Source organism: Glandiceps talaboti, chromosome 11 (genome assembly GCF_964340395.1).
Source record: "Glandiceps talaboti chromosome 11, keGlaTala1.1, whole genome shotgun sequence".
Taxonomy (NCBI): Eukaryota; Metazoa; Hemichordata; class Enteropneusta; family Spengelidae; genus Glandiceps; species Glandiceps talaboti.
In genome coordinates, this window is record NC_135559.1 from 16,148,363 (window position 1) to 16,163,894 (window position 15,532).

General features: G+C 36.6%; 1 protein-coding gene across 5 annotated transcripts; it reads right to left on the minus strand.

The window, feature by feature from the left end:
* Positions 1-5,939: 5,939 nt before the first annotated feature.
* On the minus strand, positions 5,940-15,070 carry LOC144442193 (uncharacterized). Of its 5 annotated transcripts, none has more exons than XM_078131473.1 (8): positions 14,651-15,070; positions 14,319-14,469; positions 13,913-13,975; positions 13,699-13,722; positions 12,723-12,739; positions 11,896-11,953; positions 11,114-11,250; positions 5,940-8,563 (listed from the first exon to the last, which is right to left on the minus strand). In XM_078131473.1, exons 1-8 carry the CDS (start codon positions 14,984-14,986, stop codon positions 8,306-8,308), a joined length of 1,044 nt encoding a protein of 347 aa, XP_077987599.1. In that variant the 5' UTR covers positions 14,987-15,070; the 3' UTR covers positions 5,940-8,305. The 5 variants fall into 5 exon arrangements, with proteins under 5 accessions (XP_077987599.1, XP_077987597.1, XP_077987598.1 ...); XM_078131471.1 differs by lacking the exon at positions 11,896-11,953 and adding an exon at positions 11,756-11,822 and having other exon boundaries at positions 13,699-13,725; XM_078131472.1 differs by having other exon boundaries at positions 13,699-13,725.
* Between the last annotated feature and the right edge of the window lie 462 nt (positions 15,071-15,532).

Sequence of the window (15,532 nt, forward strand, 5' to 3'; positions counted from 1 at the left end):
AATTATTATTATAATATCTTGAATATTTGAGAAAAATATCAAAAGAAGTAATGTAGATAGGCCTCAAATTAGTACCTACCTGTTATGGTATAGATGTCCAATTTCTTAGCAACTAAGTGGGCCAAAGGACGGAAGACCCCCTGGTGAACCTGAAAAAGATTTCATTTCCAACATTCATCATTGTATAGACGCCCATGCTACCTTTAATTGGGTTTTAAGCAAAATCATAGACTGTGATTATGGCAAAGTCAAAGGACCCACGCTTTTAGTGATTAGATGCTTACTTCAATAAACTAAAGAGCAACAGAAATATGAATATTCATGAAGGTGTATGCAAATGACCCATCGATTAGCAGTAAGTCTTATATTATTTAAAAGTTATATCCGGTAAACTTGACTTGCATATGTTTACACAGTCTCTTACCAATTCTTGGTCGATTTGTCCAGTTTGATGTAGGCGAAGTACGTACTCCTGGAACGGATCGAGAGTCAACATGCATGAAGGATCTACGAAAACAGAGATGTCAACATTATGTCCATTTCAAGAGGTTTGCATTCAGTAATCGACAGTTTACAATGACCTCCTTTGGTCCAAAATGTAAGGTGATGGTGTTGGTTGAACAATGTAAATCTGATAACACCATGGGAAACCAAGTGTTACAGTGCCATGTCAATGTCTCAGCTATGTAGAGTATATAGTGTACACTTGTATGTTGCTTTTCACAATAAACTCATTTAACTCTAAAGGACATAAGCTTGTAAGAGGTGTACCGTAACGAGAGAACAAACGAGGCAACCGAGTGACCATATAAATAGTCCACAAATAAATCACTACAAAATCATTTCAGTATGTAAACATGCAAGTATAGGTTTAGCTTGGTCTCAGACTGCTATAAGAGTATAATGGTCTGAGCCTGAGATGAGAACATTTGTTGTCAGGTTTTTTTTGTGTTAGACAGAGTGTAATAACCTTCATATGGTATTGTGGTTTCATGATATTTTGACCCCTCAGAAACAGGTCAAACTTGCAATTGACCACGTGCAAACAGTGCAGTGTACTCAATTCTGTATTTTATGTACCCTGGCCGAAATCTCCTTCACCTAGCGCTTAAATCAATGCCTGTCGCCAAACAAACAATGCTTATACCCGTATTAAAAGAATTCATGCCCGAGTAAGTAAAGTTGAATCAGTAGTTCTGAAGAAATAGACTTGTTCAACCAATCAGGCATGAGAATGTAATTTATTAATATATGCTAATTAACTTAGGGACATCCCCTCCGGCCCTTTACGTCATACGGGACTGTCCCTTTTCGTCTCACGTGAAAGGGGGTATAAAGGTTGATATATCACTGTACCTATGAAGTCTGAGGAAAAAAAGTAGACGACACTGTTTCTCCCAGAGAAAGAAAAACATGTTCTTTTAAGACGATGTAAAAATACAATGACAACACCAGACAAAGACAAGTCAATGAATGGACTGTAATTTGTAAATGTCGGCATGCAATTTTCGCACAGATACCCCACCGTTTAAACAACCTTACACAAATATAAAAGTGCTAGTATGCAAACTTTTCAGTTAGCAATTAAAACCTGATTTAGACACAAAAATACTTTAAAATATGAACCTGAATGTAATGTAAATAGCGCCATCTCAGGTGACCTACAAAATATGTCAAGGGTGTGCGCCCGTAAATTTCTTTCGACAGCAGCGCGGCAACGACTAGAGTGAGTCTGACAAGTCAGGCAGTGAACCCCAGCAGCATTCATGGACGTCTTGACCGCATATTTGAAATAACACTTTAGCAATGGTATCCATGTTTAATGCATGCGTAGATTATTGGTTGTTTATTCTATGCATAAAGCTAGGACAGTCTATTCAATATTATTGAGGGTACTAGAACCTAATATAATGGATAATGAAACGTGTTGAGAAAACCGATTTATTAAACCTACCTCTTGCATTTGTGCAATCCGCATCTCTTTTTTCCCTTTTGGTGTTGAATGGCTTCTATAATTTAAAAAAAAATGAAGTTTGTTAATAGAAAGATAACTCGAAAACAAGTTTTTTCCTATAATTATTCAAAAGAAAGTTAATGAGGTAATGCTTATGTATGCAAAGAAAACAATAGCATGTATTATAACCTCACCTTTAGTCGACCCTCATAGGTATCATCCGCTGTATGCAAATTCCGTCCTTGCTCACTTTCACTTTCACTTTTTTGTTTCCCGCCAAGGAAAATCGTCTGCTTTCCTGTATTACCGTTGAGTTGGTTGATAGTGCTAAATATTGAAGTCATTGCAAGCGCAAGCATGACAAATGCAGCCACATTTAGCAACGACAAGAACGTGAGAGCCGTTATCCATCTATCCTTCTTTGAATAGCCTACATTCCCATTCAGTGGGGATGAAGAATAGCTATTTCTGTTCAGCATTTTTCTATCGGATTTGTCCTGACAGGGTGTTGGTTTGTCGTTGCGAATATTTCCATTACATTCACAACGAGGCTGCCTGATGAAGAGACTGCCCAGGGGTGTCTTTATTGACAGTGGGTGACATACATGCATTGCTCTAGTTCGGAGAAACGGGTTTCTATGTACCACCTAGATTCTGAGTATATGGGCGAGTCGACGTAACTTCGGAGAATTAAATGTTTTCATTTTGCTAAATTCTCTGGAAATTCAACAACTGAGTCACGACTGTTTTATTTTCTTTTTAATAAAAGTCTTGTTCTATTGCAACGGTTAGCACAAACCACATTCTGTCGTTGAAGTACTTGCTGTGCCCACTCCGTCTGGGATATTTTATCATTTTGTGCAAGTTCTCCCAAATCATGAGCGATTATCCAATGAGAAGCGTGGATTTAGCTGACTGTACCTGATTGACAAGGAGGTCGCATGACTAGGGTAGAGTTCGTTCAACTGACCAAAGTCGTAAACAGGTATGTCGACCATTTTAACCACTGAATGTCAAAAGTAGTCTGGCTATGGCTGGTACTACAAAATCGACAACAATGCAGAGAAAGTAAAATATTCACGCACTTGAAAAATGTGTAAGGTTTGCACGGTTATTATATTTTCATTGAAAGTGATGATATCACACCGTCGCAGAAAAATGGGGATAAGGGGTAGCAGGGAAAAGTAATATCAAGGCGCCACGAATAAGTGTATCAAGCGTCGACGTCCTGTTGTTTGATAAAGTTCTTCACCTGGGAGAATGTCGTCGCAATACCCGCTCGCTGCATTTGACTACTGTGACAACAAACACTTTGTAACCCGATGAATTGTTGGAATAAAACCCTCGTAAATGTTATCTACACAAGTCATATTAAAAGTTATGAATTATGAGTAAACATAACAAATATTACAATGCACAGTACTCCAAGACTTTTAAACGACTTTAAATTTTCTGTACAGTGTGGCAGCCAACGTGTTAACACGGTCGCCATTTTTATTTATTTTCAATGCGAAACGCGCATAATTCTTGGAAAAGTTTGCCAAACAGTCTAGCGCTTTTTGTGTTGCGCGAGCTGTTGTATTGAAAATCCAGTTAAAGTATTTCTAAATCGCTGTTGTAGTCGTTAATAAAAACCAAATGATCATATAAGCACTTGTCGAGGAGGATCGAAGCGCCAGGTCAGTGCACTGAAAGTATGTGGACGTTGTGGGGGAGAGACATGTCGTTCTACAATATTGTTCGTAAAGAAGTCTTCCGTTCATTTTACAACGCTGACCGCATTTTGTTAAACGAGCTCGAGTCGTGGCAAACAAATTCTTGAATTAAACTTAAATTTGATCGGATAAATTTGAGTCAAATAAAACAACCGATAAAATCAATTATCATACAAGGTTACATTTACATTAGTATGATTTTGATAGGAGTGCAGCCTATAGTGTGCGTTGGATTAAAAAATGGCCGTCGCTTGCAGACTGAAGTCAGTGCTATGATATAACTTGAAAGAGGTCACCATTTTTTCGATATTCTGTACAAAGTAAATTATATACAAATTTATATTTAGATAAAACTTAGATCTATCGTTGTATAAAAATCATGTATGCATAGTTTGTGGTCCCTTTGCCATGGTCTTGTGAGAGCAGTCATCTGGTGACACATCTGGCGAATCTATGTTAACTTCATATGGCATTAAGCCAGACCCTTTTTGAAAATTAATGTTTATCAACGTCTACCAGCATATATTGTGCGATTTGAACTGCGTTTTATTTTACTTTCCCTTTGTTTATCACTTTTAGCGGATTCTAAATTTCTGGTGTGGTGTGGGAGATAGTTGAAACTATTGCAACAATAGAAAAAGTACTAAAAGTAAATGCAAATACAGTTCTTCTGAAAATACAAAATAACATGAAGCGACTAAAATTACACTCCAACTATAAATATTCAACATATATAGTAAGCTTTAGTGCACAAAAATATTTGAAGTAATTTAACTTACCTTCCTTACCTGTTTTGTAGAAATTCCACGAATGCACTATATACATAAAACGTGTTTTGTTGTTGTTTTTTGGTTCAGATGAATTTCAGATTGCTTCACTACCTTTGCCATTGACCTTGACACTTCTTTGATTACAATCTTGAATGAGTGGCATTCTGCTTTTAATTTTATTCTTCGTCTATTCCCCAATCTTCATATATATATAAGTTCTTCTCATAAAATAGACCATTCTTCTTTTTATATCTTCTTAACATCATATTTTCGAGGATGTGAACTGTGTTTTCATTTGGCCTTGTAGAAGACTTCTTCAGGGAATTTTCTACATTATTACAATCGTTTCTAAAAAGATATACAAGTTTGAAATTATACAAACTCCTTTTACTGTCCGTGTTAATAGGTTATGCTAGACAGGAAAGCTGTACAGAAAAAAGGGGCAGTGGTATTTTCCACAAAGCATATCAAAATACCAAGATAAGTTCTATTATGAGGCATTTTTTTAACTATACTCACTATTATGACTGTTTAGACGAAAATTGTGAAATTAGTAATATTATTCCATATTTTAAAACTGCCAATGTTATTCATTTATATCTACAATTGAAAATTTTTCTTTTTCTATCTCTTTCATTTGTTATTTAATTTATACTTACCCTCAATACATGCAAAATCTAAACATCCTGCTAAACAAATACGTGAACAGACAAAAAGAAAGAATGGAGACTGCAAGTCAAACAATCCCACAAGATGAACTTGAAGAACTAAAAAGAATCAACATTATTCATACTTTTTCAAGGATGGAATTTACAGAGTGTGTGAAATGTAATGTTTACACACACAGAGACTAGACAGACAGACACAGACAGACAGATAGATAGATAGACAGAAAAACAGACAGACAGACAGACAGGCACAGATAGATAGATGTGGCCTAAAATAGTGAAACACCTTTGACTCCCTAACAACCTGTTAATTTCCATTTTCTCACTTCCTCCTATATTCATGCCTTTCTATTATTGTATTGAGCTTTCCACACCCTAGGTTTAATTCCTTTTCAATTATTACTATTGTTCTCTCGTTTACTTACCTCATGATGCTCTCTTGATAGTCAATTTATTGGAACCCTCTATAATGTGTTTATTTGTCACACCAGAAAGAAAGAGAAACAGTGTATGTATACATAAGAAAGGATAGATACTACAAAATTAAATAACAAACGGCATTTATTTGAACGTGTGTCTCCCGACTATCATCATTATCATTGTAATGAAAACAAACCATTCTCTATGCAGGCCAACAACTGATTTTCAATCAACTGGTGTTCATTTGAATCGTTCGAAAGAGCTGCAGTTGGAATGATTTGGCATAAACTTCGTCAATTCCATCCTCTCTTTATTATTGTTAAGCTTACCCGATATTGCCCACTGGCTTTTCGAATGCGTCTAACACACATACAACAGACAGCCAGACAGTAGTTTTATTGCAACTTTGTCTTTATTTCTCAAAATATGATTATAAATCAACGTCCTGAATATTATATGAAATCGTTTCAAACTCGTTACAACATGGCGTGTCATGAGAATGTCGAGAAATAATGAAAATATGTATGTATACAGTAGCATCAGGAATTACATAACGCACAATTTCCTTTTACAATCATTACAAGACACATACTAACATCTATACAGAATTCTTGTGTAAATGATAACCACAAACACATCATACGGTACAATAGGAATGATGAAACAGCACTTTTTTTTCTATATAATTTAGCTTGTTTTCTCTTCTTCTTTTTTTTAAAATTAAAACTATAAATGGTTTTTTAAAATATTTACGTTCATTCTGATTCATGCCAGCACAACGGGTAAAAGATTTGCTTGGACTACGGAGTAATAGTCAAATTACGGTATTGATATTCAGTTTCGAAAGCGGTGTTTCGTCCTGCTTGACTACCGAAATACTGGGACTCGCTTCAGACTGTACCCCTATCAAACACCATATTGCAATTCAGCTGTCTTCACCGGTACGTTTCCGCCTTGGAAAGGGTCTACTATAAACTTAATATATACCAATTTGCAGTTCCATGTCCGACTGTAATATTACGTGTTCATGTACAGAATGCTTTCATTCGCCCTTCAAGATATCAGAATCGCTTTGGCCAAGTAATTGCTTTTATCTTGGTATGAAAACAATATTGAACACCGGATGACGTATTTCTTTCAATTGTGAGGTATTGACGACAACCGTGTGTATGTCGCCGCCATTATGGTCACCCAGATAGGGTAAACACTTATTTCCTTAACTTCAGTACTTCTTACTTTAAAAATGTTCGCTGACAATAACAGAGATAATCGCTTAGTTGTCCAGTGCAAATATTTTGTTGAAATGGTTGAGTAATTCTCTTATCATTAAACCTGTGTCCCCTTTCAGATTGATTAGCCTTACTCGACAACGTAAATGTTTGCGGGGTGTAGTTTGAAGTGGGCAGCAGTAACGATCGAGTCCCTGCAGAAGGAACTACGGTTCTCCGTGCACCAGTCACGCTTATAAACGTGAATAGTTCTTGGTCAGACTTAAGCCTAATCAAAACCAAACGAACACGCGTATCTTCATTCCTATTGTCCCATATAATAGAAATAAAAACCTTTCTTGTTTATATAAAGCCAAATACACTGATATTAAAATAAATGTCACCAACTATCGAGTCACACAATTCTAAAGATACACTTTACTTCTTGGACATAGGCAGATGCGAGAATTAAAATAAATCCTAACAAAGGGATTGCTGGTTGGTATATTACGACGGAAATCAAGCTATAGGCAACATAAGATAGTAAACTAAAATTATCACAGCAACATTTGATATAAGCAACCAATGTTCATCTAATTACAGTCACTGTTGAGTGACATCTCTGATAGCAAGTTTTCTTCAAATGGCTGCACGCGCACAGTCAATCACAGGTCTTCGGTGTTTACACTGTCTTGCTTTCGGGGTGATTATCCCCCTAACATAGGCACCGCAATCACTCAATTGTGTAAATACAAGAAGAATATTGTCATGAGGTAACTTAATTCATCTATAGCTTGATTTCCATAGTAGTATATTCCCCAGAAGACAAAATTAAGACAAGTAAACAAGATGCATATACACATATCTTGATAAAGTTATGTAGTGAAACCCGACGCCGGTTTATCTAACACTTCCAAACTGAATTCTACAGAAAGCTATTCAAAATATTTCTATGAATTTCAAACATGTGAAAATGAAAACGTCTGTTCGAAAGATAAGATGTCTTACAGATTGAAAACCTAGTGCAGAAAAGGACTAATTGTACTTTATATGAAATGATAGAGAAGTGAAGTGAAAGATCTCACAGACAGTATTTCTGATACAGAATCAAGTTACCTGGTGAAATAACTTAATTAAGAGACATGTGTGATATGCTGGTGCAGTTCACAGTTTGTCAAATGAATGACAAGAAGAAAGGAGGTCTAGGATTATTTGCCCTTAGAGTCCTCGTTGTCATGACAATATCTGAAAAGTATGAATATTTATTTTTGACATAGATTTGTACACCAATAGAGATAGCGTTCCATTGTTTTTTAATTTGAGGCCACGGAAAATATTAGACCGGAATTATTTACATTAATTCAAGCAGACAAGAGTTTCAGCAAATTTCGGCAAAAGTATTTTCAAACAAGATTCCTTTTTTTTAAATCTTACTGTTTAAAGCTATTGAGGATACAATCACACAATTAAGATATGTATACTTGACAAAGATAGGACGTAACGAATACAAAATTGTAAATGTTGATGAGCACAAAAGTGTAAAATATTGAAGGCAATAATATATAAATGGTTATTTCATGTCTTTTAATTTTATGAACCCTACAAATGTGTTATCCTCTTCCTGGATTACTTGGTATGGGTGGTCGTCACTGCTGGATTCAGGCAATTTGACAGACACTGCTTCGTTATGGTTAATGTATGTAATCCCAGCGGTAAAACAGGAGTTGTAGGAATAATCTGAATCGAAATTCTTGCAGGATATGAATTTCTTTTGTCCAATGAATACATGATGTCCGACAAAGGGATTATTCGCATCTTGATAGGTAATCTGAAAGTAAGGCACCAGAAGAACGAGTAAGGACTTGTGGTGCTTACACTTGCTTTTTTTGACGACTAATCTGGCATCCTATAGGTCTGATTTTAAGATTACGCCATTTTCACCAAACCTACAAACGTACTGTCTGGACTCATGTTGATCATCCGATCTGGATATTGAATATTAACTTTGACCTTGCTGCCCGCCTTTAACCACGTGACACCACCTGTGAAGCACGTATTGTACTTTGCATCAGGAATGGTGGTGATGGTACACGATAAGAACGGCTTTTCATCAATCGAAACTGCATGGCTCATATTCTTGTCATCGTAATATAAAACCTGCAAATATGCAGATAAAATACGGTGTCACATCCCAGCTGAGATTAGAATTTTGTCTTTCTGCATATTTCATTCCCACCCCTCCATTTCATTTTTTTTTCACACGAAAATACCCCGTGTGAACTCTTTCACTTCACATAACCCTACAATTCTAATGGTCGTTAGTATTACACAGTTACATATACTTTGGTTCTACAGTAAAATCCCGAGTCTGCTGAATCTGACCATTTTCCATAATAGGTGTAACAACTCCATGCACTAGTTTAACTTGCCCAAGTTAAAGGGTTTGTCTACTTGTTCAATACCTTGCCTAACTTAGGGGGTATATGCCAGTTTTCAAATCTTGGCTCGGAGAAATACTGTGATCAGTTGTGAAACTTGTACGGCTGAGACTCACATTTCCAGTTTACTCAAGACAATTTTATAAGTCCCATGAAAAGAGTTTGAGGACTGGACTGTACTGTTGTTTTATATAAGACCTTAACCCAAATGGGTTCGTCTTTCCCAATATATGCTACACCACCCGTGTAACAAGAACTCAGGCTTGCATTGCCACCAGCGATGAAGTTGTTACACCTACAGTACATAATGCCATTAATGTATACTGCATGACCCACGTAAGCGTTGCCATCATACGTTACCTGTATGGAAAGAACGACACGAGGAATGGGAAACTGTTACAAAATGGGGAACGCCTCTTTCTCTGCCATATTATACACAAGAAAACCACGGCACAAGAAACTTGCTACTTGTAACCTGTCTAAATATGGGTTATAAAACACTTATTGCCTGGTTACATTCAGGTACTAGAAGACACAATATAACCCCTTCTGCTGTTGTGTAGGCACTATTTCTATCTGCTTTCAGACTCGGAAATAGTTGCTGCATAACGACCCTTGGTTTAATTGATGTCTTCTAAAAATGAATGTCTTCATAGCTAGAACCAGGACCTCAGACGGCTGATAATATCAATATTTTTGGAGTTTGAAATTAATGGGTATATTGGCCTGAATGAAATCCGCCATTTCCCCCCACAAAAGATATCGCGGAAGTGACGTCACAACATCCTCTTGTCGATTGGCAGTGATTTGTGTTGTCCTGGAAACAGAATTTACAGAACACCTGTTGTATCAAATGAGACGTTGGTTTGTGTTGATCTAGTGAACAACAAAACTGCTAAAGTTTAGTTTACCTCCAGACACGCATGTTGCAAACATTTATATCACAGTGCCAATATAGTACTACCAGTTCAACGGTTGACAAGTGGCCGAGGTTATCTTGTGTAAATGTAAATAACAAATGTCAAACAGACATACTTATCACATATACCACACACGACTGTCATGTCACAAATCCACAATGATTCCCCTGGCGTGCTCTTACAGGAAACTCTTTTGCAATGTAATATCAGAAGGTCAAAGATTCACGTAGTTACAGTACGGTATGTTAAACTACTACATGCACGGAAACATTGTGTAGGAACTCTGCCGTCAGACAGAGATTGTCGCTTTCTGAGGTAGCATCGTGACTTGGCCTTGTAAGAACAAGTTTACACTTCGACAGAAAGCAACACGGACTTGCTTATAAGCTGTTCAATATACATACCACGATGAACTATAGTACAATCATGGCGTTCAAGCAACAACCTTGACTTTAGTATTTTCATTGTAATGGGCATGGAAATGTCCATTGTGTTTGTTTTGTCCTTGGTTTGAAATGTTGTCACTCCTTCATACACTCTAACTTACAAACACATCAGGAGGCATTGCTATCTCACCTCACACTAGACAATTTGCCGAGCATTAGGGAGTTAAGTAAAAATCATGACAGTAATCAACAAGTATGTACCATGGATTTGACTCTCTTGTGCCTGACCATTTTATCATTTAAACATCAAAAGATGCTACCAGTTCTAAGTATATATCTCGAGCATAAATTACAGTTTTGACCAATTTTGATCATCGATTCTTGTCACTTTTGACCAAAATACGATTGTTTGCTTAATTTCCATATAACGGACCCTATCACTTTATCAAGCTGAACCCATGTGGGATGGCCCTCACTGAACTTCTTGTGAGATAAATGAGTATATACTTAAAGAACTATCCAGTATAAAGAATGCTAGTTAGGTAAGACTAGGTTGGCAGACAGACAGACAGACAGACTCTTTACCATGTCTACAACTAACTCTCGCTTTGTTGTGTTGAAAATAAATACTCACCTGACTGTAGACGTAATACAGGCCAGGATCAGTTACTGTAATCTCCCCATTCACACTAAGTTTAAATTTGTCTTTCATGTGTTTTTGTTCATCCTCATTCATCCAATCTGCATACGTCCAGAAGTGTATTCTTCCATCTTCAAGAAAACGACACAGATTATTTTTTAAAGCACAAAGTTCATAATGGCCTACTCGAACTCCATTCGAAATATATCCAACTTGGCATATTCAATATTGAATAGATTTAGAAACAGTTGTGTTCTTACATCGAGATTGACGAAGGCATTCAGTCAGGTTTATTTACCCTAACCAACAAGTTATTCGTTTATGGCTGTGTTCGTTTGTGGCCATTACGAATAGCACAGTTACAACCTCATCCAAATTGGAGAATCATAAATTTGAAACAAAATAGTCATAACAATTGACAAGTATCTGATTTAGTCCAAAAGTTGCAAAATACCCCCGAAATATCAAATTTTCTTTGAGAGGACGGGGTATGTTATCGAATCGTATTCCAAAAGGAAGAACAGGGGGAAAATGCTTTGACCCATAAATTGTAGTTATGCATTTGCTACAAAGCAAGGGCATGACTAGCATCGTGGATATCATGGCTTGGGTTGGGGCCGAGTAGTTGTCCCTTACCTTTATCTAAATTTACAGACCCTCCATTTTGACGGTTACCAACGAAATGTGCAGATGCGGAACCCAACTATAATAGACAGACACCAAAGATGTATAATTAATATGCAGCTTTTAATAGAAATAAATAAAGTCAAACTCACTTGGGCCTGTGTGAACTGCCGATGTAGTATCACCTTGGAAGTGTGCTGCGATGATTGACTAATGTGGAGAATGAACAGAGACAACAACACTTCAACGAAAATTAACAAAATTAAAAAATGTTTTCCTACTGAGTTGTGCATTATATATATATATATATATATATATATATATATATATATATATATATATATATATATATATATTGTCATATAAAAAAACCCTTTAGAACTATTTTTTTTATTTATTACTGATTGTGTGCACATATATAACCTATAACATGAGATAGAATAATCGGAATGTACAGTGCACATTTTATACAGAACACACGATATATATCATCTTGACTTCATCGAAAATACAACGCACACCATGCTTTAATTATATTCTATCAACAAAAATAGTATTTAAGATAAGTTACCAAAAAAGTCAAGACGGTTCGTGACAGTCTGAGTGAGTTGTTGACACGCTGATTGACAACATATATGAAATTCAGAGCGTTTCAAACTGTGCCTGCAGCTGCCCTACAGTTAAACAACCCCAATAACTTGACGACAATATCGCAGGAGAAGCGCGTCTAGTTTTAGTCATTACTCATTACAGTTTACAGTGTTAACGTTTAAACTTTTGACTGATAATATCCAAAATATGTCCAATGTTTAAATTAAGTGATATTCTGAGAGGCTGATTTGTAAAATTAGTGTGATCAAAATGTTGAATTTATTAGTCTCAGACCTAAATCTACACACCTAAATCCATGGCAACTACCCAAAGGCATGTTGTCATTGCACGTACCCCTAAAAGTAAAGAAATAAGTTTATATACTTACATGACCACCGGTTGCACCTGAAAGAAATACAAGAATAATAAGTTACCTATAAACCCTTGCAGGATCATTGTTTCTCGTTACATCCGGAGTCATTGAACGCAAGTATTTCACCTCAATTGTATGCTGATAATAAGGAGTTCATATACAAAACAAACACTTCTTCCAAAATTGCATTACAATTAGTAGAAAGGTGATCACATTTAAGTGTTTATCCTGATCAAACAATAATGAATAACTACTGTTTATTTAGTACATTATGTCGTTCCTTCTCAAATGAGTTCCCAGGCTCACCCAGGGAATGAAAAGTCAGCATTTCTCTACAACACTCGTCTGGTATGCCTTCAATTTGTAAGCAAACTTTATTTATAATCCAATACGAACGCTGAGGTCGGTGGAGAAGTAATCAATTCGCCAATATGGACAGTATATTTATTATATAGTGAATTGTTAGGATGATACAACTTCGTGAATATACAACATCCATTTTATGGACAGAACGCTGATGCCATTTGGCTATACACATTAAAGGGAAGCGCCCTATATGTGCCAAAGTTGTGAGTTATTATGATAATTCTTTAAGCTTAGGCTAATGACCAGTGGTTACATACGCTGATTGTATTGTTATATTGGTATTGTTGAGTGGTTATATGATCATTGTGACCACTGTGATATATTTTGCTTAGACACGGGTGTTGTATTGCTTTGATACTATACATTATGGGTAACCTGTTTGTATTATGGACGTAAAGTCAAATTTTTTAATTGCACAAAAAATGGATGTGCAATTTTTTAAACGTCATTAAATATGTGTGACACAGAATAACTATGCAATTATAGTGTACATATATTCAGGTGACGTCACTTTTTTATGTCTAGTAGTGCTTGTGGTCTAAATTTTCTGTATTTTCCTTTTAAGGTATAAACATTCTTTGTGAAGTGAGATTGTGAAATGGAAATAAGATAGATTGATATTTACCCCTTTCTCCTTTCTCTCCCTTCTCTCCTGTTAGAAATAAAGGACAATTGTTTTAATGAAAAACAAAGATCAAAATTACTGTTCTGTCTAAGACTAATAAAACAATATATTTTTTAGATCATTTCGCTATGTTATAAACCGGTAGGAATGATGAATGTTGTTGACAGTCAATTCAATATGTCAGAGGTATAAAAAGTAGAAAACTTGTACCCACCTTTTCTGTTTTTGCCTCGTCCCTTTCCCCCTCTCTTGCCGCCTTTTCCTCTTTTCACACGAACTGAGCAATAGAATAAAATATATAAACAGGAATAAACAGGGGACACTAATATTACGTACAATTTAAAGCGACATTCACAACTCAAGCTTTGTTTTCAGATGAAACCTCACCCCCTTGCAAATAACTAGATTAAAATATTAGGAACTATGAAAGGCCTCACAACTGTTGTCATCAGTAACTCACCTTGGTTGGCGCATTCAAAGTGTATTTTAATACAAACAAACAAACAAACAAACAAACAAACAACAACAACAACAACAACAACAACAACAACACAATAATAATAGCAAGAGCAGTTTTAATAAAACATTTACTGATTGTTAATACGATTGCCGATTCTCACCTAGTATTTCATTAGCGAGGTCATCATTCGCAGGGTCATATTCTCCGATAAAGTCTGTGTAACCGAGATCTCCTTTGCGCCGATCTTCAATCTGCTTCGGACTAAGTTGATTATGTCGTGGGTTGCTACCTGCAATACCAGTAAGTAGTCTCTGAAAACAGAAAAAAAACACGTTTGTGGAGTCTTTGGTCTGTGTCACACTAACTCATGGACAATCTAAAGCGGCGACCACGTTACAAGTGCGTGAACTTGTTTACAACAAATGGAGAAGAAAAAAGTACAGCCGTCGAAGTTAAAAAGTCCACAACAACAAAAATGCTCGTGATACTTACCACAAGACGGCTACCTTCGAATTCGTCTCCACTGTCCTCCCACTCAGTGTCACCCTCACCACTGTTCTCTTCAGTTTTGCCGTTCGTCCTCAGTTCGTGCAATTCATTTGTCAGTAGCTCGTTCGTCCGTTGCAATACCCGTACATCGTTCTCTAACTTTTCAATCTTGCACGCCAGGTCACCAACTTTGGTATTGTTCACGAGTGCAAACGCGACGACCGCGACAGTACAGAGGACACATACAATACCACTAGTACTGCAATTCGCCCAGAAAGACGTTTGTGTCTTTGCGGCGCTAGCAGAAGAAGTGTGTTTGGACTCCATGGACGACTGCATGTCCTACCATCGTGTGCTATACCGTGACATGTTTATGCACTGAGCTCCGCGACTGACTAGAGCTAGCAGTGTGTATTTCTCCGAAATGCACGACAATCGACGGACCAATTAGGGGGGCTTAATGGCAGCACGCCAAATCTAGCTCGCTCTAAATTTGTAGTTATTTATAGAACAGCTCTACGGCTGTCTGCTCGACACATGTATTTTGTTATAGTTGCCGACCTTTGAACTTTTATTTATCCCTTGCAGATTGTCAGGGCCTGCATTTCTCATGTAAACACAACGCATTTTCTTCTTATTTGCATTTAATATTGTATTATATATATTGCAGAATGTTCAAACTGTGTTTGTGTATACCTAGAATCATACTACGACAATATGTGGAACGGCTATCTGTACTAGCCTAATAATGCTTATGGACTAGTAAACTTTAATTTTAAAGCCGTACACGCCATAAAAAGGGAATTGTTAAACTTTCGCTTTAAATATCACCTTGAAACCCATTCTTCTCGAAACCTAGTCAGTGTTTACACGTGGTATTGTTGC